Source organism: Eucalyptus grandis, chromosome 3 (genome assembly GCF_016545825.1).
Source record: "Eucalyptus grandis isolate ANBG69807.140 chromosome 3, ASM1654582v1, whole genome shotgun sequence".
NCBI classification, from domain to species: domain Eukaryota; kingdom Viridiplantae; phylum Streptophyta; class Magnoliopsida; order Myrtales; family Myrtaceae; genus Eucalyptus; species Eucalyptus grandis.
In genome coordinates, this window is record NC_052614.1 from 1,076,707 (window position 1) to 1,103,975 (window position 27,269).

The 27,269-nt window shown below is 39.3% G+C and overlaps 4 protein-coding genes across 5 annotated transcripts; 1 reads left to right on the forward strand and 3 right to left on the reverse strand.

The window, feature by feature from the left end:
• Positions 1-448: 448 nt before the first annotated feature.
• On the reverse strand, positions 449-1,288 carry LOC104438751 (zinc finger protein ZAT5-like). The gene has a single exon (XM_010051932.2). It carries the CDS (start codon positions 1,286-1,288, stop codon positions 449-451), a length of 840 nt encoding a protein of 279 aa, XP_010050234.2.
• A 3,297-nt stretch (positions 1,289-4,585) lies between these two features.
• On the reverse strand, positions 4,586-4,963 carry LOC104438752. Its single transcript, XM_010051933.1, has one exon. The coding sequence runs from the start codon at positions 4,961-4,963 to the stop codon at positions 4,586-4,588; it is 378 nt and encodes a 125-aa protein (XP_010050235.1).
• Positions 4,964-15,533: 10,570 nt separating this feature from the next.
• LOC104435961 (glycosyltransferase BC10) lies at positions 15,534-20,751 on the forward strand. Of its 2 annotated transcripts, none has more exons than XM_039310305.1 (12): positions 15,534-16,042; positions 16,282-16,616; positions 17,322-17,372; positions 17,951-18,051; positions 18,156-18,227; positions 18,299-18,389; positions 18,555-18,635; positions 18,913-18,972; positions 19,052-19,174; positions 19,441-19,479; positions 19,568-19,700; positions 20,328-20,751. In XM_039310305.1, the coding sequence occupies exons 2-12, from the start codon at positions 16,311-16,313 to the stop codon at positions 20,393-20,395; spliced, it is 1,125 nt and encodes a 374-aa protein (XP_039166239.1). In that variant the 5' UTR covers positions 15,534-16,042; positions 16,282-16,310; the 3' UTR covers positions 20,396-20,751. The 2 variants fall into 2 exon arrangements, with proteins under 2 accessions (XP_039166239.1, XP_010046988.2); XM_010048686.3 differs by having other exon boundaries at positions 15,536-16,042; positions 17,322-17,420.
• Positions 20,752-22,667: 1,916 nt separating this feature from the next.
• LOC108958082 (aspartic proteinase CDR1-like) lies at positions 22,668-23,617 on the reverse strand. Its single transcript, XM_039308523.1, has 2 exons — positions 23,229-23,617; positions 22,668-23,043 (listed from the first exon to the last, which is right to left on the reverse strand). The coding sequence occupies exons 1-2, from the start codon at positions 23,615-23,617 to the stop codon at positions 22,668-22,670; spliced, it is 765 nt and encodes a 254-aa protein (XP_039164457.1).
• Between the last annotated feature and the right edge of the window lie 3,652 nt (positions 23,618-27,269).

The following is a 27,269-nucleotide window of genomic DNA, read 5'->3' on the forward strand; positions in this document are numbered from 1 at the left end:
ATATTCTGTGGATGGAACTTCGGCCGGTATTCACACATGCCAATTAGTCAAGTCGTAAAGTTCGGATTGAAAAGGGGTACTGTCAATGCCAATGAATGGTTTTGGGAGTAAAGAATATTGGCGTTTCTGTTAATGCTTCTTCGATGTTAACATATCAGTTGGTCAAGTAAATTCAAATGATATTTCACGTTATTAACTTAGTCATGGTGTCATCTGATTTGTTCTCGCTCTTCCTGCGCTGCCAAGAGTGCAATCATGCTTGAAGATTTTGAACGACGGCCGAGACAATAGTTCATGGAAGAATTCAAAGTTCGATTCATTGTGCTCAGGATTTGAAACCCTCCATTGGAGACTCGAACAATAATTCTATAATGCCGAATGGTATAGTTTCGACTGTAATGTCATAAAATCAAACAATAATTCCTTATCAAGAGCCTTCATGCCTTTTCTAGAAAAGGCACTCGACTAGGGTTGCAGCAGCCGACGCCATCGGCGGCGTCTGTTGGCTTGCTGCTGGAGAGAAATGATGAATTTGGGGACTATATTGATCGTCGTCCTCCGGTGCCGGAAGGTTAAGATCCAGTGCCGGAAGGTTAAGATCCAGAGGAAGAACGGTGCCCAACTTTTTCTGATCGGTGCGCAGTGTTATCTCGAGGCTCGTAACCGAGACATGACGGGCACCCGCATTGAGCGCCCGGTGTCGCCTCATGTGACCTCCAAGTGCTTGACCCGACTTGAACCGCATCCCGCATATCGAGCACTCGCGCATCTTCATGTTGACCTTGTCCTGGCCAAGTACGTGGCCTGGATCATTGTCGCAATCTTTCATGGGAGATGACCTCACTAGCTTCTGTTGTCCCATGGACTTCGGCTTCTTCATGTGGCTGGACCTGTGGCCTCCTAGAGCTTGGAACGATGCAAACGTACGACCGCATGTCTTGCATTTATACAGTTGAACACAACCTTTGCTTTTCCCTTTGGCGTCGCAATCATAAACTTCTTGGCCACCTTTCTCGTCTTCTACTTGTATTGGGACATTGCCTCGTGCCAAAAGAATGAGGCAATTCGCCATGTCTTCCTCGCGATGTTCGCCGGTGCTGCTCTCTTCCATGTCAATCGAGGACGTTGGGGACGACAAAATCGAGCTGCTATCGCCGATGCCGCCACCCGACACAGTGATGGTCCCCGTGGCAGATTCGACGTGTGTCGATGACAACTTCTGGTGGCGTTTCGTACGCTTGCCTTTGACAATTTGCGCGCGGTTGTCTAAGCCCACAAACTGATCCATGCTGTCTCCAAACTGCGTGACAGAAAGTTTGAAGCTTGCTTGAACAGAGTGTTTGTTCATACATGTATCATTGTTAGCTAGGTTTAATAGCCGCATTTAAATTCGGTTGAATTCGGGGAGATTTTGAGGTTAGAAGATCTCCGGAAACGGCCTTTGTACACATAATCGGACCATTTATTGTCCCAGATCCTAATTGGACAACATCAACATTGGAGTTACTTTCTTCGACTTTAATTTTTATATTTTATTTTTTTGCTTGTGGAACCAAAAACTGTCTTGAGCTCTAAATTAGGCTAGCATTACCCTGTCCCCCATTTTCCCCTCAAGTTGGATTAAATGCTTCAAATCGTAGTCCTTGATTGGCTCTTAATGATAGCTCATTATATTTACTTGAGTTAATGATCTGCTTAGGGCCCCATTGAGATAATTCACCTTTTGTAAACCGATATGGTTTATAGAACCTTTGGCTGAGATAAATATCCGTTTCTCCAAAAGTAATGGAATATCCTTCAAGAATATGGATGGATCAATATAAATCAAGAAAGGATGAAAAGTTCTTTTTGTTGATTTTGGACATGAAAGTAACTAGCAAAAAAATTAAAGGTACAAAAACTGGAGACAATCCTATCTACCAATGTAAATTGCAGGAAAGTGAAAAATAGAGATGAATTACATAAGAACATTGAATTCTGTGATTGATTTGGGTTCTTTTACGATGAACGCACTTGGAGCATTTATAACCCTCTATTCATGGCTACATACAACAATTATTGAATTTGAATAAAGAAGTAACTTCATAAGCTTATCAGTGATTTCCCCTATTATCTAACAACACTCGTTTGCAATAAGTTATAAGAATTCCACAAGCATAACTACCCAGCACTTATGTTCTTGTGTCGATTCATCATCATTGCCTTTGAGTTCCAACACTTCATTTATTGATTAGTGAAGGCCTTCATCAATAACTTTCACTTTATCAATAACTTCATTGGTGGGTTGTCAATTCTTCAAGTTGTAAACTATTCTAACCAAACTGTTGTTATCTGCTAAGTTTGCCACTTGTTGATAATAATAAATAAATAAATAAATAGTCACTTTTAGCTGTCAACAATATCTTAAGCCAGCGTAGGTAAACCTTTTCCTCTTAATTTAGTTTAATAACTATCACATTCTCTCTTGCTACTTTAAGAATGGAAATTACAAAAATTGATCTTAATCCACTCGCTAAGGGTCATTGATTTTGTTGTGGAAATGTAAATATTTCCATCTGAAATAGGTGGCTTTCTCGAAATTTATTGCTTCTTCAGTTTTCGAGATATGTCGTCATGTGTTCTTGTTATGTTTTGCCATTTTAATTAATGCCCTTGGGACGTTCATTAACAATGTAATGTTTTTTAACATACTATTTGTTTTACCTTTGTTTGGCCAAACATCCGTTCTTTATATAAGCAATTAAAAACAAGCAATATGCGGCACATTCTAATTAAAATCACTCTCGTTTTCATGACAAAGTTAACATTAACAGAATTTGATAGGCCTGTTACAATTTCGAAGCATAGAATTGGATTAGGTATTCAGGAAAATAATATCTAACCAATCCTAAACATATTGTATGGATCTCAATTTAATTTAAAAATTTTCAATTTTGCCAATTGAATCATAAACCTTTACACGAAATTCCAATTTTCCCCAAAAATTATTAACGTAGCGATATGCCATGTAGTATAACCAACAATAATTGAATTGTTATGTTACTATTTTGGAATTTAGTATAAAGGTTTGAGACTAAACTAATAAAGTTAGAAAGTTTCAGATTTAATTAACATTCGTAAAATAGGTTAGGTTTATGATTGATTATATAATTTTTCCTTCATGTGGGAGATGGGGAAGGGGCGTCGGGTTATAAAACTATTTCGAACCTGACGTAACGACCCAAAAAAGAAAAGAGAAAAACTCCCGTAGTTTCACCATGTGGCATAAGTATTTGTTTAAGTATGGAAGCGTGACTCTAATATTAGTTACGAAGAATCTGCACATGAGCGTGTCGTGAGAAGTATATTGATATTATAAGGGCGCTAATCAAACCACACTATGTTGAAATAGTTCTCATCTGGAGGGCGACCGATGAAAGTATCAATAAAGGAGTTTTCAACGAGGGTGAGCTAACAACGGTGATTAGAAGTGACAAATCAAGATGGTGACTGCTATATATCTGGCAACAAGGGAGATTTCAACCCCTACTGATTTTATTTATTTATTTTGAGGGATGCTTTCTTACCATCCTAAGAGAAGGAAAGTCAATTCGATTATATCTTCAATTGATGAATTACAAATATGAGCATCGCCCACAACTATTTCGATTAAGTTTACATGTAAGGAATGTCCACAATTTATGATCCGCCAATTACATGTATGGTTAGAGATAGTTTTCTCCAATCCAGCCTTTTTTATTGATTCCCCATCACATCTCTTTCCCTCTCTATCTGTCATATACAACATACGCACTTGATCGATTCTCACTCTACTTCCTCTTCGAGGTGAAACTGTTCAGGATTTGCTTAGCTTCTTTCATTGCGTTTCCTTAATTCATTGAATATGGTCCCTTTAGGCCATCTTCTTACTAGTATGAGAATTAATAGAAGTAAGAATTATTCATACTTATTATTCTTTCGTGTAATGTTCATCTTGACCAGCGTATTCCTTTTGACTAATAATGACGGTGAAGGCGGCCAGAGAAAAGTCCTAAATCCGTTCAAAAGCTAATGATGATGGCCAAAGCTTCGTTCAAAAAGCAGGCGCTGTATGAAAAAAGGAGGAAGCATATCCATGAACTCTTGTGCAATAAGTAAATAAATGTATCATCAACGGAGATCGAGCATCCAATTAGCAGCACAAACGAGTATATTTATTCCGTAACTTGAAACGAAAAATGGCCTATACAAAAGGAAAAAAATTCCTTATTCACACGCATCAATCTCAAAACTCATATCTACACAAAAATTCAAAGAATTGGCTTGACAGCTTCAGGTTCAGACATTCCGGTAAACGATGACAAAGGAAAGAAATCAAAAACCCTAGTTCATCCACGTCAACTAGCGGACGTAGCTCTATGAAAACTGAGCTTTGATGAACTTCATCGACTCGACTGGGACCGCCTTTCCGCGGCGCGAAAAGCATAGAAAAGGCGAGTTTGCCCGGGGAGACCACAAGACCCCAAACCTGGACTCGGACAAAGGATGTTATGAAGTAACCAAACCTCTTCCATCAAATGCACGCCTGACTCAAGTATTTACATCGTCACGGCGACCTCGACCCGAAGCTATTTCCCCGGCAATAGTGGAGATCCATAGAAATCTGCCTCTCCAGCTGAAGCTGGCGATGGAAGTTAGTAATGAACATCTCAGCTCTACTGTCGACATCGTCCTCGGAGGGATAACTTATCGTTCTCTGAAGCCCTGACCCTCTCGAAGAGCCCGGTGAGTCTTGGTACTCTTTATCGTCCATTGACGCGCATGCCCGCAAGCCCGAGGGGTTGCTGAAGCTCAGGAGCCGCTTGCTTGAAGGGCCCCGCCCCGTCGCGGAGTTGGAAATCCACCGGTGGAGGTCGAAATTCAATAGAAACCTCACCTTGTGGACTGCTCTTCTTAGGCGGCCGAGCAACGGCCAGTTATCCATGTGCCTTTTGTGCTGGAGACCGAAAGGGCCGCCGAGGATCGCAACTTTTCTTCGGCTTTGCGAAGGGAATGTTTAGGAAATTTTGATGAGGAGTGGGCTCTAAGGTTGCGTATTTATAAGGAGAGTGGCCTGAATTATTTTATGCGTGGAAGCATGCGACTAGAAGTTGCGAGGCAATTAAGAAACACGATGCGTGAGGCGATAGGAGAGCGTGTCGTCTGGTGACGTGCGAGGGTTGAACCCTGTGCAAGTCGTCTAGAAATTTTAGAATGGTCAAACCGTTTGACAGGTTCTTCGGTCGAAGGATTCTGTTTGATAACATATGTACTTTTAGGTGAAAGAAATTCAATTAATTCTCTATGTTTAGCTTCAGAATGGACCATATAGAGCTAAAATATGGGATTTGCAGCAGACAATATATTCGGGGGATCATATACTTTATAAGGAAAATTTTATAAGAAAGTTCTCTTCCTAAATCAGAAATATGACCAAAAGTCCTAAACATTTTGCAATTGTGTCAATTCAATCTCAATTTTTTTTTGTGGCCAATTTAGTCATAAATCTTTTGACAATTTGCTAATTCAGTTCATCCGGCCAATTATGATTGAAATCTCTGATGCGGATGTTGGTTGTCCTTCATTGCACCACCGTCACTAATGTGAACAATTTATAATAATTTTTAACATTTTTCCTCTATTATTTCACTATGGCTGACAAGGTCGCCAATGAACCTCATTGTCATTGGGTGAGAGGTCGGCCTCACATAACCCCTAGTGAGGCTTAATCCCTCGCTAGAGGCCTCAAGGGTCTAATCCTTGCTAGAGAACTCGAGGGGCTAAGGCCATGAGGATCAACCTCTCGGCTTCTGACGAGGGCTCGAGCCTAGGGCCGGGCAAGGTCGACTTGCCCTAGTGACATAAAGGTTGAGCCTTACTAGCCCAGTCCCTAGCGATGTCAACATTGCCCAATGACAACAAGGCTCGTCGGCCATAATGAAATATATATATATATATATATTCATTTATTAAAAATCATCTATATCAACACTATGTAAGATGACCAACATCTACGTTGACGATTTCTCGGTAAATTGTTAAAATGTTTATGATTAAATTAGTAAAAAAAAAATTCATTAAGATTGAAATGACATAGATAGGTTTATGAATTTTTGGTAATTTTCCCACCTAAATCACATGCTAATAATGTGTCCAATATAGCACCAAATAAATCTCTCCGTATTTTTTTGGATAAAAGACATTACTTATGTATCGTAGCTATGCAGGTACAATTTATGGAGGTATCAAAGGGTTACAAATTTCATTCGGTAAAATCTCAACTCATGTGAGTGAGAGTATATCAAAATGAGATAACATATATCAATTGAGATATACAACATATATCAATTGAGATATACACAATCAAAAGGAGATATTCGCATAATCTTAAGAAATAAAAAAAAATCTAAAGAAATATCATAATTATCTCTAATAGAAAAAAAAAAAAAAAACCTTAGAGAATTATCCTAATTATCTCTAACAAGTTGCACAATCAAAATTATGCCAAAAGAACAACTGTTTTTTTTTGTTCGGTTTCAATCTTATACAAACAAAAGATTAAATTAGTAATTGGACCACGTGAATGGAACTTTCAAGTACGTTGGTGGTTCGGTTAAATTCGCCAGTTGCTTAATTGGAAAGGTGGAACTTGGTCTATCGTCACGCAAAGGATTTGACCATATTTATATATGGGTAAGACAGCTAATGACACCGCACGATTCTTAAAAGAGCCATCTTCTTCCTCGTCAAGCTTCAATTCCCCACGTTAGACGTGTGTGCATGGCGTCGCAGTTTCATCTCACCGTTTCTGCCTGTAGTCCGTTCTCCATATATCAAAATTTAATTCATTTTTAACCGAACTCTTGCCAGGAGGTGAAAACCAATGAGGCATTTGCTTACCGGTTCTTTAAAAGCTCATCCTCAACGTAAAAACTATTCACCTTTTAAGATTCGGTTGCTAGTTTAAAAATAATTGTATCGCTTACAAGAATGGAATGAATAAAAGTACTTTTATCGCCCGTCAAAATTATTTAGATATAAATTATTATCGATAATTAAGACATTTTTTGTTGATAAATTATTTCAAAGCTATTCAATCAATCATTATTTTGAATATGATTTCAAAATTATTCATTTTTTGCGAAAAAAAATAGAGCATAAAAAAAACTAATGTTGTTTTATCTCAACCTTGAAGATAAAAATTCGTAACTGAAAGCATGATTAAAGTACCTATTTTACTTATATGCAATGCATATAACTATCTAATGTATATAACATGGTAGTTCATCCATGCATCCTTTTTTGTTTTTTTATTTTCCTTGTCTTTTCCACGTAGGTTCCCACGATATATTTGCAAACACGTGCTGTACTTGTTTACTTGGTAATCAAGTTATCTACAATTGACTTAGACAGATAGCGATAGCTTGGATAATCAGTCCTCTTTTATTTTGTATTTATTTTTTATACTTGAACTCCCCAGACCTCTTCAAAATTAGGCTTTCTTATCTCCCCAATAAGTTTTTGCGTTTTGTTCATTTTTGACCATTTGTGAACATAAGCTGTTACTTCTGGTTTCACCTTTCACGCACCGATTGACCAATTCTTTTCCATGGCGAAGATAGATGCAACTTCTTTTTTGGATGGACTTAATTTGGAGAAAATTAGCCCATAAGATAAAGTAACTTTTAACTTATAAATAGTTAAAATTTCAATGTGGTTTATATGAAATAAACAAGTTATTATCAACTAAACATGTGTGTTGGGAAAATTGATCAAAGAATCATAAATTTATTATACAACAGCCATTAGTTAATGAACTTTTCAATATAGCAAATTTATCTTAAATCTTTTGATAAATTTTTAATATAATCATTCCTATTAATTTTGACTAGAAATCGCTAATACAATAGTCCAGTTACTGTCCTAAGTGACACAACCGACGCTAACGTAAACAATTTGTGCAATTTTTAAAGATTTTTTTCCTTCTTCCTTTGCTAATCACATGGCCTCAATGATGGCTAGATTTTAAAAAGTTCAAAAAAAAAAATTACAAAATTAACTGGTCATGCGATGAAGACTCTTTATGTTCAAGTTAGTAATACATTGAAAAATTATCAAAATATTTAGGATTAAATTTGGCTAAATTGAAAGTTTTAGTGCTGAATTGATAATTATGCAATATGTATAAGATATTTTGTACAATTAACCTGTGTGCCTTGCACGTAAATAGCTATGATTTCTAATAATTAAACCAACGATATATGTAAATATCCTGTTTACTTCTGACATGGTAATCATGAATTTCGCATATTTATAATTTTCATCAAATACTGGATGTTGTTATAATTATTTCTCGACAAGCAAGATGCGTCATTTTTGTCAAAGATAGTGGAATGGAGTTGGTGGCCTAATGTTGCATGTATCCGGTCCGGTCGTATGCTCGATGACAAAATTATGATAATTTGCCCTAAATAACACATGCCCTTTTCCTAAATTTGACTGGGGAATCGCAAGCTGTCGATAATTTTGGGCTCGGGGAAGGAATATTCCATACAAAGGCAAAATGGGCTTCGTCAAACGGGATGCACATTACTAACGGAGGATCTAGCACATACGCAACGTACAAAGAATCCGACTCGGTCCAACCACTAGTCGGCCCGCTGCAAATTCTTCCCCGGATCGGAGTTTGTGAATCAAGCACGATCACAGCCCTTGATTTTTTAATTGCGCAAATGGAACTCACATGAGTCCACATGATCAATGATCACGATCGATCCAAACAAGAGATTTATCAGCTCCACCGAGCGTGGCTGACTTGCTGTTTCTGAGGCGTGAAGGGAATGGAATCCCCATCGGGCAGCCGGTAATGCAGAAATTGGGCGAGCTGCCTAGTTCAGGTGATTTTTATCCGGTTCAATGGATCTCACCTGTACTGCTGAGAAAGGAGACTATGTTGTGGCACGGTACGCATTGCATTATTGTGTGCACATTTGTAAACTCAAGCACGACTCAAAACGTTCAGGTCAATCTTTCAAGATGTCTCAAGCTAAAATTATCCGACTAAAATTATCCGACGGTAATTGGATAAGTTTTGCTACGCTCTGTCTAAATACAATGATAATATCATTCAGATACGAAGAATTAGTATGTTTAGAGTGGTTGAGTCTTAATATGTTTCTAAAGACAATATCCAATTTTCATTGATAAGTTCCTCTCAGATCATAAAATTAGATATCTCATCATTCATTGTGCTCAAATGGCATTTGGCAAGCGTGTAGATTCATGCATCCGATGCGCCCCACACATTTATTAATTTATAGTTGGGCCACGTTCCTCAAGATTTGCAAATGAATTGTCGTATTCTTGAGATCATATCTTACCCCGTGCAACATGGACAATTCGGTTCGCTAATTGATGCACCCATACGTGATTTGTTTTCCGCAAGCCCTCCTATAGAGAGCAAGGTGAATTGAAACCTAGGAAAATTACCAAAAATAGTATTAAACCTCTGGTACGGCGGCTTAGCCCAATTTAAGGGATAAGTATTAAAAAAGTCTTAAACTTATTGTATTGGTATTAATTCAATCTCAAACTTTTTAATTGAAATAATTTAATTTTAAATTTTCCACATTCATAGAAATTCAATCCATCGATCAATTTATACTAGAAATCATTGACACATAAATCAACTATTTTATGTTGCACGTATGGCATTGATGTGAATATATATAATATTATTTTAAATAATTTGTTTGAATATTTTTTTTCTTTTTTTCCTTTCTCTTTTTGCTTTCCCTTTTCATGTTACCAGTGGCTGGCCACAGGCTACAAGCCATGGCTAGCGATGGTCAACCTCGCCAAGCCGCGTTTGGGTAAGGGCGAGCACTGGTGAGGCCTTCCCCTTCCCCTTGCGGGCAAATCCAATGAGGCCATCCTTGTTGTCGATTTGATGAGGGGGGCCTTGTTGGCGCTTGCCCTCTCCCAAGTGTGGCTTGGCTAGACCAAACCTTGCCGGTCATGGATTGTGTCATGCCCCGAACCTCGAGCGTGCCAACATCCCACCATGGTCATATAAATGCAACATTCCCAGGTAGTGTCGCTGACCCCATTCATTTATTATTTTGCAAGCGGAACGTATTATAAAACCCCTGACAATGAAATACGAGATAGAAAAGCAGGAAGCAAATTCACAACCAATCACTTACATAAACCAACGGAGTTACAAACGAAGGCCCACAGCCAAAAGTCTACAAAAGACTGGTTCTTAAAAATGAATTGTCATACGACCTACAAGTTGGACACGTTTTCCAATCCTTATGACTTCACCTCTGCAACTCCTCAAGGCCAACCAAAGTTATATGCTTGCTCCGTCCACCAGGGACTTGAAATTTTAATCCCACAACCGAGATGAGACAATGTCTAAGCAAGTTCAACCCTCCTAAACCCCTATAGAAAGTAAATACGCCCTAGAGTGGCCTAGCCACAACATAAAAAAGACTTACATCGCATTAGTCTTCATCTGTAGGTTAGCACAATTTATATAATCCAACCACGTGCAATTATGATAACCAAACAACTATGGCACAATCACATTATCAGAACAATTCAACCACTTGGATCGTCTCAACGATCAATTGACTCGGTCGATTACATGTCATTCTAGCAAATAAACCATTGCTTCCAATCACAACCCTATAGGAAGGTTTAACAACTAGTGGCAATCACGGCCCCACTCGGCATGACCTTTGATTAGGTTATAGATTTCGGCTTGATGGGCATGACCTCTAATAGGTGGTCAATCACGGCCCTATTGGGCACGACCTTTAATAGGTGGTCAATCACGGTCGTTCTTCCATCAAATTTTGACACTTGGGATTTTATAAAAAGAATCCATATTTATCGCAATCACACTCCATTTGCCACAATCAATCATCAAATTCAAATTTTAAATACACAGTAGCGATCGACACAAAATTCTGAGCAATCGGGGTCAAAAATAATTTTTCCATTTTTTTTAATAATTTCGGAATATAATATAATATTATAAATTCCAGAATTTCAAAACAATTAAATAATTCAAAATTAAAATCCTATTATGTCCCATCAAGGTTTATTATTAAATAAGCTCTCTTAGCCTTTAATTAAATGTACTTTAAATTAAACAAACATCTTAATCTAAATCACAATTAAATAAACTAAACTAGCCACATAAGCTTACTTAACTTAGACTAAGCACACTTAAGGCATCATTAACCGTCTAATCAAGATTTAGTGAGTTAAACTCACCGGATTAGCAAGCCGAGCGGACCAAAACGACGAGGACGCCGAGGGGAACAACTTTCTTCAAAGTGGGCCAAGCATCTGGGGTCGGGAAGCCGACCAAAACGGGCCAAAACCGGGCTACCATACCCATTTTTCTTGGCTGCTGGTTGAGGCCGACGGAGGGCTGCACGGCGGCGGTTCGAGCGCGAAACCGGGGGGGATGGGCGGCAGCAACTTAGGTGGTGGCTGGCGGCGACGAACGGCGGTGATGGAGGCTCCGGTGGACGGCGACAAGCAGTGGATGGAGGGCTGGAAACTTGGGCTGTGGACGACCGAACGGCGAGCTAACCGGCGAGGCGCGCGCGGGCAATCCGTGCGGACGAGCAGCGACGGTGACGGCACCGGCGGCGATGAGCGGCCAAGCGGCAAAGGGGCGGCATTCGGTTGGCGTCGGGCTGCTGGTTCCGCACGCAGCTTTCTTCTCTCCCCTCTCTCTTCCCAATTTCAAAATGAAGAAGATGATGTTGATGGGTCATCTTTTCAAGAGTCAATCCCCACCGTCCACTTGTCAAGATTTCATTCAATTTGGCCCAACCACCATGATATCACATGATGTCATCTTCCACTATCTCTAATCTCTCACAATCTTATTCCGATTGTTGTAATTCATTTTCCGCCGAGGTATGAAATCTTGTACATTAATTTCTTCAATTCCATTTAATTCTCTTCCAATTGATTCCAATTGAAGTCTATAAAATTAATCCAATGTTACCACACTTCAATTCACATAATCACTTGACCATAGAACCAACTTAAGTCCTAAAAGCACGACCAAAGGCGGGCCTACTAATTTCTCGAGCCAAATTAGCCATTCCTTGATTAATTTGCTGAAAAACTCTGATTGTATGAAAAATCTTCCGAAGACGAGTCAATGATCCTAAAATGATTTGTGACACACCATGACTTCCAATTTCTGAATTCGATCTCAATTTCACGATTAATTTCACTTAGGCATGATACTAGCGCGTCCTGATCTACTAGGTAGCTTTTGGAAATTTTCGTGCATTTGACCTATGGTTGATCAATTCAAGTCACAATGTACATCTTTGATACATTGGCGACTTTCAGTTGTCGGGGTGATTTCAAGATTTCAAATACAGACACAGGGTATCCAATTGATAGAAAAGTCGGTCTAGTGTCGATCGACAAGAATTTGTGTGATCTGGTGGAATCATCCACACTCGATCACATGCCTCTGTTGATTCGACCTATCTCCGATCTTTAATCGATTTTTAATTGTGCCGTAATGATCTTTGCAGATTAGCTCGGTCAAAAGGTCGCTTCCTGGTCAAATTCTCGAGTCTTAACGGCTTCACCCGATAGATTAGTTATCTCATGAGTGATCAATTTAGGGAAAAGAACTATATGCGTGCCAACGAAATACCCGTCTCAATTTATTGAAAATAAAATTAGAAAATCGGGATGTCACAGATTGGGTTGGTGGCCCGGCAAAAAGAGAGAAAAAGAAAAGGAAAGAAAAAAGAGGAAATTATTAAAAGAACTATTAAAAAAAGGGTCAAAGTTAAGGTTAGCTGTATTATGTAATATGACAAGTGTCGATGTCAATAAGTTTTGACCTAAATTGGCTTAATGAACTGAACTAATATCAATATGAAAAAGTTTAGAACTAATATAATACAAATATTAAAGATTTAAGACGTTTTTTTAATACTTTTCCCTCAATTCAATCATAAGGTTTTCAATCTAATCAATTTAATCATAAACATTATGATAATTTGCCAATATAGTTCTTCAAGCCAAATTTGACCGAAAATCGTTGATATAGATGCTTTCCGTCTTACGTGAAACAGTTGACATTAATATGAATAATTTTTAAAATGTTTTTAAAATTTTCTGAATATTTTTAATCAAGCGTGCGTGGTTTGCCGGATATAGTAGGTGTGGATCTTACTCTTTTTTTTTTACATGGCGTTTTTGGGTGCGTCGTGACTTTCCACGTTCCACCGAGAGAGAGAGAGAGAAGGAATCCATCTTGAGGTTGAGAGCATTTTGTCTCGCTCATGGGGTCGACATTTATTGCAATCGCCGACCTATCAGAAAGGCTTCACCTCTCTCCATTTGCTCGCAATATACAAGTCCACGTAATAACATAAGTGTTCAAAATTTAAATATTTTGAATGTTTAGTGGTGAAGTTTTCGGGTACTGCAAATCAAAATGAAAAAGTGGTGTGACGAGAGATGTAAATTAAATCATAAAATTTGGTTATTTTCTTACTGGATATTGCTGAGCATTATTAGAAGGTTTTGACAATGTAATTGGCAAGATTTTAACTTCGATAGAATATTTTACCATTTAACCAGTTGAATTGTGCAGGTAGAGATTATTAAATGCAATTGATGACAGTAAAGGGATGCTAGATAGGTTCCTGCGTTTTGCTTTTCTACTTAATCTAAATTATACTATGGATGAAATTTGACTTAGCTTGAAACATCTAAAACTTTCCTCCAAGTAATTCTATGACAGAAACATACATATGAGTCTGAGTGAAATGTATAAGTGAAGAAAAAGTAATTCAATAGGAACCATATGCTCTTCATATTTACATAAATTGTAAGCTTAAGATTTGAGTTAAATAAATTAACATGGTATCAAAACCAATTCTGCTTCCTAATTATTTCACAGGTGTGACCCCTCATTCATCGAACTTCACATGTCATTTCCAAGCCAGCCCATACATAAGAGGGGGAAAGCTTGTCTATGAGGTTTATGTGCTTTTTGTATTTATATGGGCTGCCTCAATCTTTAAATTTAAGCTTTTAGGTCGAACTTCTTAATAATCACATATATTATAGTAGAAAAGGCCATTTCCATAAAAATCAAAGAAGAGTTACTTAAATAAACCTTTGTGCACTAATTGACATCATCATCTCAACATTGTCATGGGCAGGACATCTATGTCTTCAATACAATATTATTTTTCCATAAGCCCTTCGGATAATAATAGAATTTGAGATTATAGGGAGCACAGAATTCAATTTTACAAAATTTGGGACAAATTTGGGACTAGACTTAAAATTGGGGTTTTTTTCTCGGACAAAAAGAAGTTCGGAATAGATTTGGGATTTAACCTAAAATTGGAGGGAATTAGGCCTGCTTCAATTGTAACCCATTTGACGTAAATTTTCTGAATTTTAGGAAATGAAGACAGCACAATTCACCATCATTAAATCAATCCAAGAATCTTAAGCGAAAGCTCAAAGGGTAACCAATTTGTCGATGCCCATTCACACACACACACATACACACACATATTCATATATATTAGGGGTGATCGGTTCCAATTATCAATTATTTTGGGAATCGAAGACTGGATTGTTTGGTCCTAAGATCGGGAATTGGATTGAACCATCGATTCTCCTTTTTCCCCTCTAAAGGGTGGTCATGCATAATGAGAGAGTGACAAATCTTAAGATATTAATGAAAATGACGATGAGTGAAGAGTTATTGAGCCGTAATTTATGGTATTATTAGACGAGACAATATTTAGTCCACAATTTATTAATTTTTTTGAAAAAATAATTTAAAAAAGTATTTGTAGTCGGTTCGATTTGGTTCGATCCAATTCTGGACAAGATGGTATTTAGTTCACATTTTACTAACTTTTTTGAAGAAATAATAATAATAAAAAAAAAAGGTATTTGTAGTTAGTTCGGTTTGATTCGATCTGGCTCTCTCTTGAAATTGGGAACAGGATTGTTCGGACACCGGTTCCAATTTTATAAATTGAGAACTGGACCAACAATACTAGAAAATGTGCATAGAATTTGTTGCAAGTAATATTTCATGCTCGCAGCCTTTCCTTGGCCTTAGAATAGAGATTGTCCGTTAGCCTCCAAATTCATTCTTAATTTTTGAGCCATATCATAATTTTTTTTTAGAATAGTAGAATTCTGAATGCATAGGTTCTACATAAGTGCAAAGCATATTATAAGGATTGATCGAAACATTTCTAGTTTTAAAGAAGAACTAGCCAGTAGGGTTCAATTCAGGCTATTTTTACTTAGAGTGGTCCATTTTACGCATCCTTAATAGTTATATTGGACTTGGACCACAAAGCCTAAAAAGAGGTTAAATCGGACGGCGGTGCGGGATTCTGCAATTCAAGATCAAGGGGTGGAAGGCTACTGGCCAAGGACCCAATAAAAAAGGAAGAGCATCTACCCAGATTGGTAAGAAACAAAATTGAGTCTCAAGAACTCCTCTTCCTTAAAAAAAAAAAAAAAAAAAAAAATGGCTTCTTTCGGGGTGCCATTTCCATGCCAAGAAGGGGGAGCTGGAGTGGTCACTGGGTTCTGTATCGTCATCAGCAACATCGAAGGCGTTGGAGATGATCGGAGGGATTCCTCGTTTGCTTCCAACCATGGCAGTGTTCTTCGCGGAAGGTTTTGGTTGGTGTCAAAAAATGGGGTTGCATCCCGAATCTGTGGAGCCTCGACTGAATCCCACGGCCGGACCATAGGGTCGGTTCGGTCAACGATGGAGGATACAACCTGGATTCCGCATGCGATCCCACATCATTTTCTACACTGCAGCTCCTCCTCAGCTCCTCCTCCTCCTTCCTCCTCGTCTTCGTGTCGTTCTTTCTTTGTTCGGCGCGGGTGGAGGTTTCAGCGAAGGTCAAAGAAGGGGGAAAAGGGAGGTCATCTCTTCGAGGACGAGCTTCAGCTTCTGGGCGAATTCGTGAGCCCTCTCTCTCTCTCTCCCCCCCTTTTTCTCTTTCTCTCTTGTGGTTGAGTGTGTCGTTTGAAGTTTTGGGTTTTTACGCCCGGCGCCATCGACTTGCCCGATTGAAAAATCGAAATCCTTGGATAGAAATTAGGGGCTCGACAGATATATAGTAGACGAGTAGTGGCAAATATGGGAGACGCAGCATACAACTTTGGGCAGCTTATGGTTTAAGACAAGTGTTATTGTTACAGATTTAGTTGTCGGGTACGTTGTTGTTTTAATGGCGGGTATGGATTATCTCGGGATTTCGGTGGACTATCGCCCTCGTCCTCCTCCATTGATGAAGATGATGTCGATTATAGTGGTGCTTGCGATGTTGGTGGTGTTCGTGATTTGGGTGTCCACCTGCAATGGTCCAGATCGGCCTCCTGCGAGGAAATGCAATGATAAAGAGAGTGCATCAGATGTTGTGATCAAGCACATACTAAACACGCCTCTCTTGAAACCAACGAATCCCAAAGTCGCATTTATGTTCTTGACTCGTGGTTCGCTTCCTTTTGAGCCGCTCTGGGATAAGTTTTTCCAGGTAAGATGTCATCTTCAACTTGGACCATTCTTACTGGTTTTTTGTTTATTTTGGCTGCTGCTTGCTTGCTTTCACACTTTGCTTCTCATGTTGTCGTGACTTGCTTCATCAGCTGGTGTAAACTTGCTGCTCTCATTCGACTACTTCTTGATGAAGAAAGTGTGTTTTTTGTTGAAAATGGATCACCAATTTCCAACACTATAGTTGTATCTCAAGCCTTTGTACCTTCAAAGATTGATGGAGTCTTCCTTTTGTGGCTCTGACAATCACTGCTTGCACACGACTGAATGAATAAGAGATGATGCTTCCTGCAGCGATTATCACTATTGTTTCAGTGGATGCATCTAGTTCGTGCATTCTGAAGTCTTTTGAAGTCCCATCGGTGGAAAAAATATTTCTAAGTTTCTTGACCATCTAATGCTTGTCACATTTAATCAAAGTGTAACTTCCTCTTGTTCTCTTTATTCTACTCTCCTAGAAAAGTCTGATAAAACAGAGGATAACTTTTGCTGCAGGACATTGCTTGAGATTACTGACCAATGTTATTCTTAATGCACTCACTTTTCGTAAACCATAGTATACTTATGTATGAGCGGACATCAATGTAGTTGAAGAAAGAATAGTAGCTCAGCAGATGCAAGCACAATTCTACTGTTGCTTAATTTTGTCTTCCTCAACTAACCATATCTTTGTCTTTGCTATTAGGGTCACGAAGGAAGGTTCACAGTCTATGTTCATGCATCGGGAGAAAAACCTGTACGTGTGAGCCATTACTTCATTGACCGAGACATATGTAGTGACCAGGTTCAGTAACTTACTTGGCAAAATCGGTCCGTCCTTGAAAGTTCATATCTGTATTCTGATAATCGTGTGTTGAACCTGACTGCACAATTTTTCCATTTTAGAAGTTTGCACTTTGCAACAAACCAGTAAAATATGTTTGTTCATTTTTATACCCTGTCTCTGCTTTTTTGGCCGAAGCATAGTATTCTGTTGATGCAGAAAGTTGTTTCGATGGGGGCAATTTATGTTTGTGGAGTTCAAGTTTTTTCATGTAAGCCAAAATCTGCTAAGTTCTATGCAAAAGCCAAAAAAAAGAAAAAAGAAAAAAGAAGAAGAGATAATTGGGTAAGAATTTTGTGGCTATGTGCCTAGTGCATTTTGGAGTTAATGCTCTTAAAACACAGTGCAAGTGCCATTGACAGCACAATTTTATGAATTGATGCTTCGTATTGTAACTGAGCTCTTTTCTATGTGGGTTTGGATCCCCTTGTTGCCATATAGTTGTTTATTTAAAGAATTTCATGAAATTGATGTTATATTTACCTATGCAGGTGGTGTGGGGAAAAATGTCCATGGTTGATGCTGAGAGACGGTTATTGGTAGAGGCACTTCGAGATCCTGATAACCAACATTTTGTGTTACTCTCTGAAAGGTAATGAGGCAAAACAAAATTTTAAAATCTTCCCATCTTTTATAATGAAAAAAATTGAAGTAGCTTGCTTCTGAGTTCTGATTTCTCATCTTGTGTCATTGCAGCTGTGTGCCGTTGCGTACTTTTGACTATGTGTATGATTATCTTATGCACACAAATATCAGCTACGTTGATTGGTAAGCACATATTATTTTTTTATTGTATTACGCTTCTTACTTATTTAAACTATTTTCTATTTCCCATATAGCTTCGTGGATCCTGGTCCACATGGGAATGGCAGATTCTCAGAACACATGTTACCTGAAGTCAAGAAGATAGATTTTCGGAAAGGTGCCCAGGTATGCCTTGTAAAATCTAAATTTGTTACGTGGTTTTTTTTTTTTTTTTTTTTTCTTTTGGTCTTGTTGCCATGTGTTTTAGTGGTTTTAAACTTTGCATATTCGCTTATGAACACAAGAACTTTTCTGGCACGTATTTCGAATTAATGGTTGAGTTCTCTGCAGTGGGTCACAATGAAGCGGCAGCATGCTTTAATTGTCATAGCCGACAATCTATATTACTCGAAATTCAGGGACCATTGTCAGGTGAATGTGCTTGTTTAGTCGCTTTCTATCCTATTGTGTATCATCTTGTTAGTGTTGGGTTTGTGGATCATAGTTTATGCCCCATATTGCGAACATCGCCTGCATGTACCCCATCAAGATATTTTGCTTTCAAAATGGTTGTTTCAGTTTCGTCTGTTCATCAATTTTTCATTCTGGACATTTTTGGCCAAAATTCTCCCACTATCGTTGGAGCCATGATTCTTGAACATTCTGCGATATAGCAAGTTGTTAATTTAGATATTCTTTACACCTACAGCCAGGTTTAGATGGTAAAGATTGCATTCCTGACGAACATTACATTCCAACCTTTCTCAATGTAAGGATCCTCCTTTGTGTTGCAACCTTGGTTTGTGATGTCATCTGAGCAATCTCCAACTTGACAAGTTTCTTCTTAGATGGTGGATCCTAGTGGAATCTCAACATGGTCGGTGACACATGTTGATTGGTCTGAGAAAAAATGTCACCCCAAATCCTACAAGGCTCAAGATGTCACATTTTATCTTCTGAAAAATATAACGGTATGCATGACAATTTTCCTTTGTACTTTTTACAGAGACAAGATGGGATATGGGTTCCTTACTCAGTTTTAACTATCATCAGACTCCAAAAAAAAAAAAAAAAAAAGAAGAAAGAAAGAAAGTAAAAAACTATCACTCTGTGAAGTAGGAAACTGCAAAATTGTGGCTTTTCCTGTCTTGTATGAAACATGGTGTTAATGTATGTAAATTGCTGTTCCTATTTTCCTGTCATGAGTTTGACTGTGCTTATTATGTCATTTGTGCAGTCAATTGATGTGAGCATACATGAAACGAGTGACAATAAGGTATGCAGTGTTCGTATCCTCTCAATTGATGATCTCGAAACATACATAGATAGCCTGAATGAAAATTTCGTTGCTTGGATTTGTGCAGCATAAAGAGCTGACAAAACCTTGTTTGTGGAATGGGGTGGGGAGGCCATGTTACTTGTTTGCGAGGAAGTTCTCCCCGGAAACTTTGCACCATCTGTTGCATCTCTTCCCCAACTACACGACATTCCAAGCAGGTAGAACCTAGTAAAATGGCCTGTCTCAAGCAAAGCCCTACTCGATCTTGTTTGGAATGCATCTCATTGTGCTGCAACTCAAATTATAAATGCTTACAGAGGAGCATTGTTGAAGATCGCTTTGAATATTTTAGATATTAATAGCACATTGGAATACCAGATTTTCCTATTATGATCTATATCTTGAGATTTTAAAGCAAGGTCATGTCACTTTTTATCCTGACTTGATTATTGATGAACGCGTCACATAGCGGTTGAGTTTGAGAGAAAATATGCTGGGTGAAGGTAATAGATTTGTATCGTGCCAAAAAAAAGAGGTAATAGATTTGTAGCAGATTCTTTCCATTATTATGATATTAAAACAATCGGAATGTATTTACAACCGAAAAGACCTGCAATCCACCCATGAAAAAAGTATTCAAAGATTTTGTAGATTGTTTGGGCTGATGCATTACAGGAATGCTTTTAAGTCTATGTTTTTCACTTGCTATTTCTTGTTCAACTTCGCTTTGAAGTTTGAATACCTTGCGTCATTGAGGAGACTAACAACTAAATACAAGCTTTGTGATGGTAATTCTATTTATACCGTGTGATCTGCACACCAACTTATGTTGCTTTCTTCTGCAGGGGTGGACTTAGGTGCTGAATGGAGCCCTTCTCAGAGCAATGAGAATCGGAGGAATCCAGAACTTTGATGTAAAAGGCAGGCAATTGTTACTTACATCTCATTCCTCTTGTTGTGTAGCATTTTCAAATGATATTATAATGAGGTTTCTTGCGGCTGTATGATGCCAAAGTTTGGGCTCGTACCACTAAAATAGCTACTTGGGGCTCATTTGTTCTTCTCAATTTTGAGTTTGTCCTGATCAGGAAATTGAAAGTTACATAGCAGCAAAGGAATGGACTGGTAGCTGTGTAGATGTTGTGGGCAATAACTGCATTGAACCATCACTAACTTGTCTTTGTAAACGTGAATACACCCTTTAGTGTAACTGCATCGATCTATCCTCATTTTGATTTCAATATGCTGCCTCTTATCGTGTTTTAATCAGTATCCTTGGTTCTGGTCTGTATAGTGTAATTTTTAATTGCCTTTCCTGCTTCGATTTTCAACGGAGATCATATTATGAGCTTTTAAAATCATTTGACCATCTGTGTAAAATTCTTTAAAGTAGATGTAAATTTCAAATCTTGACAAAGAAATTCCCAGTCCATATCTCAACGTCGATTCTCAGGCAGCTGATTGACATTGTTCATTCTCGTAGGTTTTCATTGACAGTTACTTAGATTGCGGCTATCATGTACCATATGTGCATTGCGCACAAGGGCCCGGTGTCTGGTCACCACGTTATGACATGGCACAAGTTACATTTTGGTAATTGCTTCTTGCTAATTACATGAAAAAGTAAGGGCGCGTTTGGTTGTGTTTCTGTTTAAAAATTGTTCCAGGGAACAGAAATAGAAAAAAGTATTTCTGTTCCGGGAATAATTTTTGAACAAAATACGCGTTTGGTAAACTTGTTCTAAAATAAAAATAAACGAAACATGTTTGGTAAATTTGGATAATTTTTTTGTTTCTTTTATTTTTTCTATTTTTTTCTTTTTTCTTTTTCATTTTTTTTTTCTTCTTTTGGCCGAGCTCGCCTGGTGGCGGTGAGGCGCGGCTCGCCGGCCACCGCCAGGCGAGGCCGAGGCTCGCCGCCGGGGGCGAGCTCGCCTCGCCGGCCTGGCGAGCTCGAGGCGGATCTGGGCGAGATCGAGCTCGCCCGGGCCGGCGCGAGGTCGGCCTCGCCCGGCTACGACGATCCTCGGCCTCGCCGGGGGACGGCGAGCGTCGGCCTTGGCGAGCCTCGCCGTGGCTGGGAGAGGCCGCCGGCCCTCGTCGGCCGGTCGCCGGCCACGGCCAAAAGAAAGAAGAACAAAAATAAGAGAAAAAAAAAAAGAAAAAAAAAGTGTTTCTAATTTGTGTTCCAGAAACAAGAAACACAAAATTTGTGTTTCTTGTTTACTTTCTTTTTTTTGTTCCTTGGAACAAAAGAACAAAAAGGAACAGAAACGCACAAACGCGTTTGTTCCTTTTTGTTCCCAAGAACAAAAACAGAAACAGGGTGCAACCATGCAGGCCCTAAGTCTACAAATAGATGGTTGCCAATCCTATCGCATGCGATTGAACGATACAAAGCTTGAATCCAAAGTTTAATTAAGTTGTGACCACAGAGAAGGTAATGCGAAAAAGAGCTGAGTTGATCTCGATTCTAGAGGAAGGAGAGCAAAGAAGAGTTCAAACTCCATCATGCTCATTGTACGTATAACGTGCTCAGCCTCGAAGTGCACTTCTTCAGTTCTCATATTCCATCTTTCTCCATCCGCACAAATTTTTTTTTTTTTTTGAACCGTTCCCTTCCCTAGGTCTATCTTGAAGCCATCTATATATGAAGGAATTAAGATAGGTAGATGAGAGGAACCGATTCTGTTGGTGACCTCATTCATATCCCCTCTCATTTCCACTCAAGAAAATACCAAAGAAATTGATATTGAACCGATGGATAATTTTTTATTACATGTGATCATACAAGTGATTAGAGAGCACTACAGTCAATCTTTTGGAAGAAAATCTTGCCTCGTCTGATGTCGTACCCTATATTATAAGACCATTGTGCTAGCACTCCAATCAAGGATTCGCCATTTGTGTCAGGTAATGACTTACTGATGGCCAAGCAAAAGACGCATGCCGTTGACTGGAAAAACATGATGTTGATGTCTAAGCCGAGTTGTGCACCGCCCAAGAATTGCAAGGTGACCACTGGGAAAAACCCGTCAAATCTCTCTCCACACTCCCGGCGTAGCACAAGAACTCCGGATGACTCACCTTGTTCAGCTTTCCCGCCATCAAACTCTCGACCTCATTTTGCAATGGAACGTACCCCTCTTCCTTTAAGAACGCGAACGTGGTTCCCAAGTCTATGATCACTCCTCCTTCAAGGGGTCGATTTGTAGCTTCTTCTCTCCGACACTTATACCTTGGAGGTCCAAATAGTATAAACCATTGTAAATCTCCAGGGTCGTAGAATCACCTTCCATAATCACCCCATTTCCCAAGCTGAGTTGATTGTATTGGTATTGGAGGTCGTGTATGTTGCCTATGCAATAGGAAAATTTGGAGCCTAATTGTTTAACCACAGTTGGGAAACGACCATCACCATAGCCTAGTCCTAATACCCCGCTTTCTTGCCCATCTACATCGTATTTATTTACATGCCCGCATCCGAGCACCTCAATCGGCACCTTTACTGTACCCTCGTCGGATGTCTCAAAGGTCACTTGTTCGGAGGCAAGGTTACCGCTGTGGAGTCTTTGTCCAAATACGACCTTTCATAAATGCAATATTCATAATTAGGATGGCACTTGTCACCGGATTTTAAACAAGCAATGGAATTGCAACGAATATTGGAATACGTCGACGATTTGGTAGGATAGAACAAAGGAGGAGATTGTTTGAAGCAAGTAGTGCAGGGTAGGCACTGAAACCAAAGGAGGTCGCTTCCCGTGTCGATAAACACAAGTTGTGGGACGGGCGGCGTGCCGATGGATATTTTGGCAAGGAAACCATGTATGCTACCGGCTGGGATGAGACCGGCCCTAGCGTCGTCGTCATTTGGAGTAGCGACTCTTTTGCTCAGGGAGCGGATGCGGGCGAGCGAACCGTTAATGGCACGTTCAGCTCGCTCAGAGATGGTGGCATTTGGATTGTAATATGGAGATTGAATAGAATCGCGGTGGATGAGCTTGATGGCTAATCCCCGAGGTTTAGCAGGGGTAGTCTTGGACGTAGCAACATTAGCCGGGTATGACGAAATGAATATGATAATGTAGATTACAAGGAAAATTAAATAAGACGATTTCATTGTAGTAGCCATTACCATAATCTAATTTTCTTCGAATGAGTTTTGATGTCCTTTTCTCACATAATCGTACTTCTTGGCGTTGCAATTAATGCACCCGGATTTACGTTCTCGGTTGCACAAATAAAAGATTATCTCCCTAACTAAGCAATAGAAGATCTTTGTATTTATAATTTAAGCAACTAGTTCAGGGAGAAAATTTAGATAGTTGGTTTCCTTTTCTATCTTTGATTTCCTTTTTTGTATCATCAGATTTTTTGTATAATCAGATTTAGCCTATTTATTGACACCTAAATTTTGGTAATCCATTTTATTGTTGAAAAATTACCAAAAAAGTCCTAAACCTATTATAATTTTATCAATTTAATTCTAAACTTTTTTTTTGTAAATTCATTTTAAAATCTTTTATAATTGTGCCAATGCAATTTATCTGGCCAAATTTGGCCCACTGATGTTGATATGGAATAGGCTATCGGGATGATATTGATGTGACAATTTATTAATAATATTTTTTTTTTTTTTTTTTTTAATTTCCTTATTTTTCTTTTCTTTTTCTATTCTTCCCTCTTTGACTTCTTTTCCTGCAGTCGCCTCCATTGGGCGAGGGCTGTGAAGCCCTCATTAGCCGTCGGCGAGGGTCATGGCCTTCGCCCGACTTCACCCACCCTCGCAGGTGGCCTCCCCTAGATCTGGGTGAGGCCTAGGGGCCGAGGCCAAGGCGGCTTCGCCCAATCTTGGTGACACTCGACAATGTCAAGGGTGAAGGCGAGGTGGCCCGCAAAGATCTCGGCCAAATGGGAGAGGTTATGGAAAGAAAAATGCAAAGACCTCTGAAAAATGTCGTGGGATTTTGACCAAAAAGAAAAATGCAGAGATCGTGGAATAAGTTGGCAGGAAAGATTTGATGAAGACAAAATAAGGAAAGTCTGGTGGTGAAGAAATGGAAAATGAGGATTTGATGGAAATCAAAAGAAAGATTTCACAAGGGGGAAGGGTGAGATGCTGTTCACTGTTCCCTCCCACTGCTTCGTTCTACTCGCTCCTGCTGGTTCGTTCATTGCCACACCGTCGACGCCCGCCGACCCCTGGCAATCGGGGGAGGTCCAGCCTTGCTCGAGGCGACCTCACCCCGACGAGGGCGAGCGTTCCTCGGCCTTAGCCAGGGGCCGGCAAGGATAGCACTCGCCAGATCCGGTGATTCAATTCACTACAAAGCTGAAGAAATTACGAAACTTCCCAAGCATGAACGCACATCGAACTTGCGCCATATCTCACCTTGAGAACAATTTATAAAACATAATGGCCTATCTTATGTATAATGTCAAAATGCGGGGATCACAAGGCCCATGAATGAACAGAATCAATAAGCTATTTCTAAACTCCAGTAGAGACAGATTCATTGTAGCAGATGCAATTAACAACCATTCTTCAAGCCCCAATACTATAATCAGCCAAAAGCAGTTCTAGTACATCGACAATCCACCAATAACAACATAAAGGACATAACCCTTTCTGATTTTATATCGAAATCCAAATTCAACAATCTAGCCAGCTGAAAGCACCAACTCACTCCTTAAAAACAAAACTTCTAGGCAAACTCAACAAAAAAGTAAGGAAATAGAGAAAACTCAATACCCGGAGACAAAAACACCGGCCCCTTCGAACACCGTGGAGTACGAGAAGCTCGGCTCGTACGCGCTGATTGACCTCCCTTTGAGCTACGAGACTTGTTTCGTCGAGCCAAACGAGAGGAAGATGAAGGAACTGATCGTCATCGGGGGAGCGGACTTCGTGAGCACAAGTCGGTGGCGCTTGGGGTGGCAGGAGCTGAGGCGGTGGTGGCGGAGTCGTAGGCTCGGATAGTCCTTAGGATTTCCGTGGCCACCATAGAGATTTATCTGCTGGAAACGAAGGTCAAGATTTGCGAGGAGTGAAGGACGGGACGATATCATGATGATTGAGTTGTCAGAGAACCTTGGCCACCAGAGATCGGTGGCGCGAAGTTGGCGATAGAGGTGGCAACAAATTAGGTTCGTGGAAGCAAAGAGGGAGAGAAGAACGTGGCGTGTGATCTAGCTAGGCTTTTCATTGAAATGAAAATGGGTTGTAAATGGGTTTGGATTAGACACTTTTAAGAATAATATATTCTAGTCTCATTATTTTTCAAAATTTATTATGGGTGATCCGGGAAATAAAGGCTTCAAAAAATCATAGGTCTAATGGATAATGATCATTAGTCATAAATTTTTTAATTGAACCAATTTAGTCCCAAATCTTTTGATAAATTTTCAATAGTCATTTCGACTAATTTTGGCTAGAAATTGCTGACGATATAGCTCAATTAGTGCCGACCATCTTATGTAGTATAGTTGGAGTTAACATAAAAAAATTTTACAATTTTTTAAAGATTTTTTTCCTTTTCTTCTTTTTATTTTTATTTTTTTCCTTCTTCCTCTCCCATCCACTCGGCCTCAATGATGGCTAGATTTTAAAAAGTGGGAAAAATTCAAATAAGAATCCAAAATGAGCCTACTTTCTCAAATAAGGACTCGGAGCGACCGTTGTTCCAAATAAAGACTGAAGTGGCTAACAAGTCTCAAATAAGGACTTGAACTCGCTGGCCGACCAAAATGTTCACCAGCTGGCGAGCATGTGACATTTCCAGTGGCCGGAATATGGGCAATTTTGTCCAAAAAAAAACATAGATAGAAATTAACAAACTCTAAAAACAAAACCCCAACATTTTCACATTTTTCTTCTTCTGCTCTTCATCTTTTACGTTCTTTATCCCCTTTTGTTTCGAGAACCCAAATTGTCTGTTAATGGAGCAAGATCCTTGGCTCCTTGAGTTCCAAAGGTACATGCCCTCCCTCCCTCCCTCCCTCCCTCCTCTCTCTCGCCTGGGTCCATGGAAGTGGATTCGAATTGTGCTCGACATGTGGGTACTCGAGATGGAGATGTTCTCTGTCTCATGCTTGGGTCTGTGAAAGTGGATTCGAATTGTGCCCGAGATGTGGGTACTCAAGATGGAGATGTTCTCTGTCTCATGGTTGGGTCTGTGGAAGTGGATTCAAATTGTGCTCGAGAATTGAGATGTTTGTGGAATACAATGTATTACTTTCTTACCTTTGTTTGTTTGTTTGTTTGTTTTTTTATTTTTATTTTTATTTTTTTATTGAACTTGTTTCTAGGGGGACTGAAAATCATTCGGTTTTAGTGAACTTGAGGTATAAGGTAATGCAAAAACTTCACATTCTCTCATTTCTACGAGTCTCCTAGATATACCTTGAAGAACTGACGCAAATCTTATAGTTCATCTACCCTTTACTTGTAGGTAATGCAAGCACTTTCCTTGTACTACCGCCTTGTCAACATGTTGCTTCAACAAGTTACAACCACTTTGAACGAACGAAGGATCGATTGCATCAATTTGAACGAAATTGACCTCGGTTGAACGGGAGTGTGGATCAAAGTGAATGGTTAACCTAGGAAAAGATAATGAAGAATCAAGGCTCTCGTGTTACACACGAGTGTCTCAATAACGAAAATGTGGCTTTACTCGAGATTTGTCTTCTTTGTCGGAAAGAAACGGAGATAGAAAACAAAATAAGAAGATGTGAAGAAATGAACGTAGGGGTTTCTTGTGTTTCAATTCTTGTTCCATTAA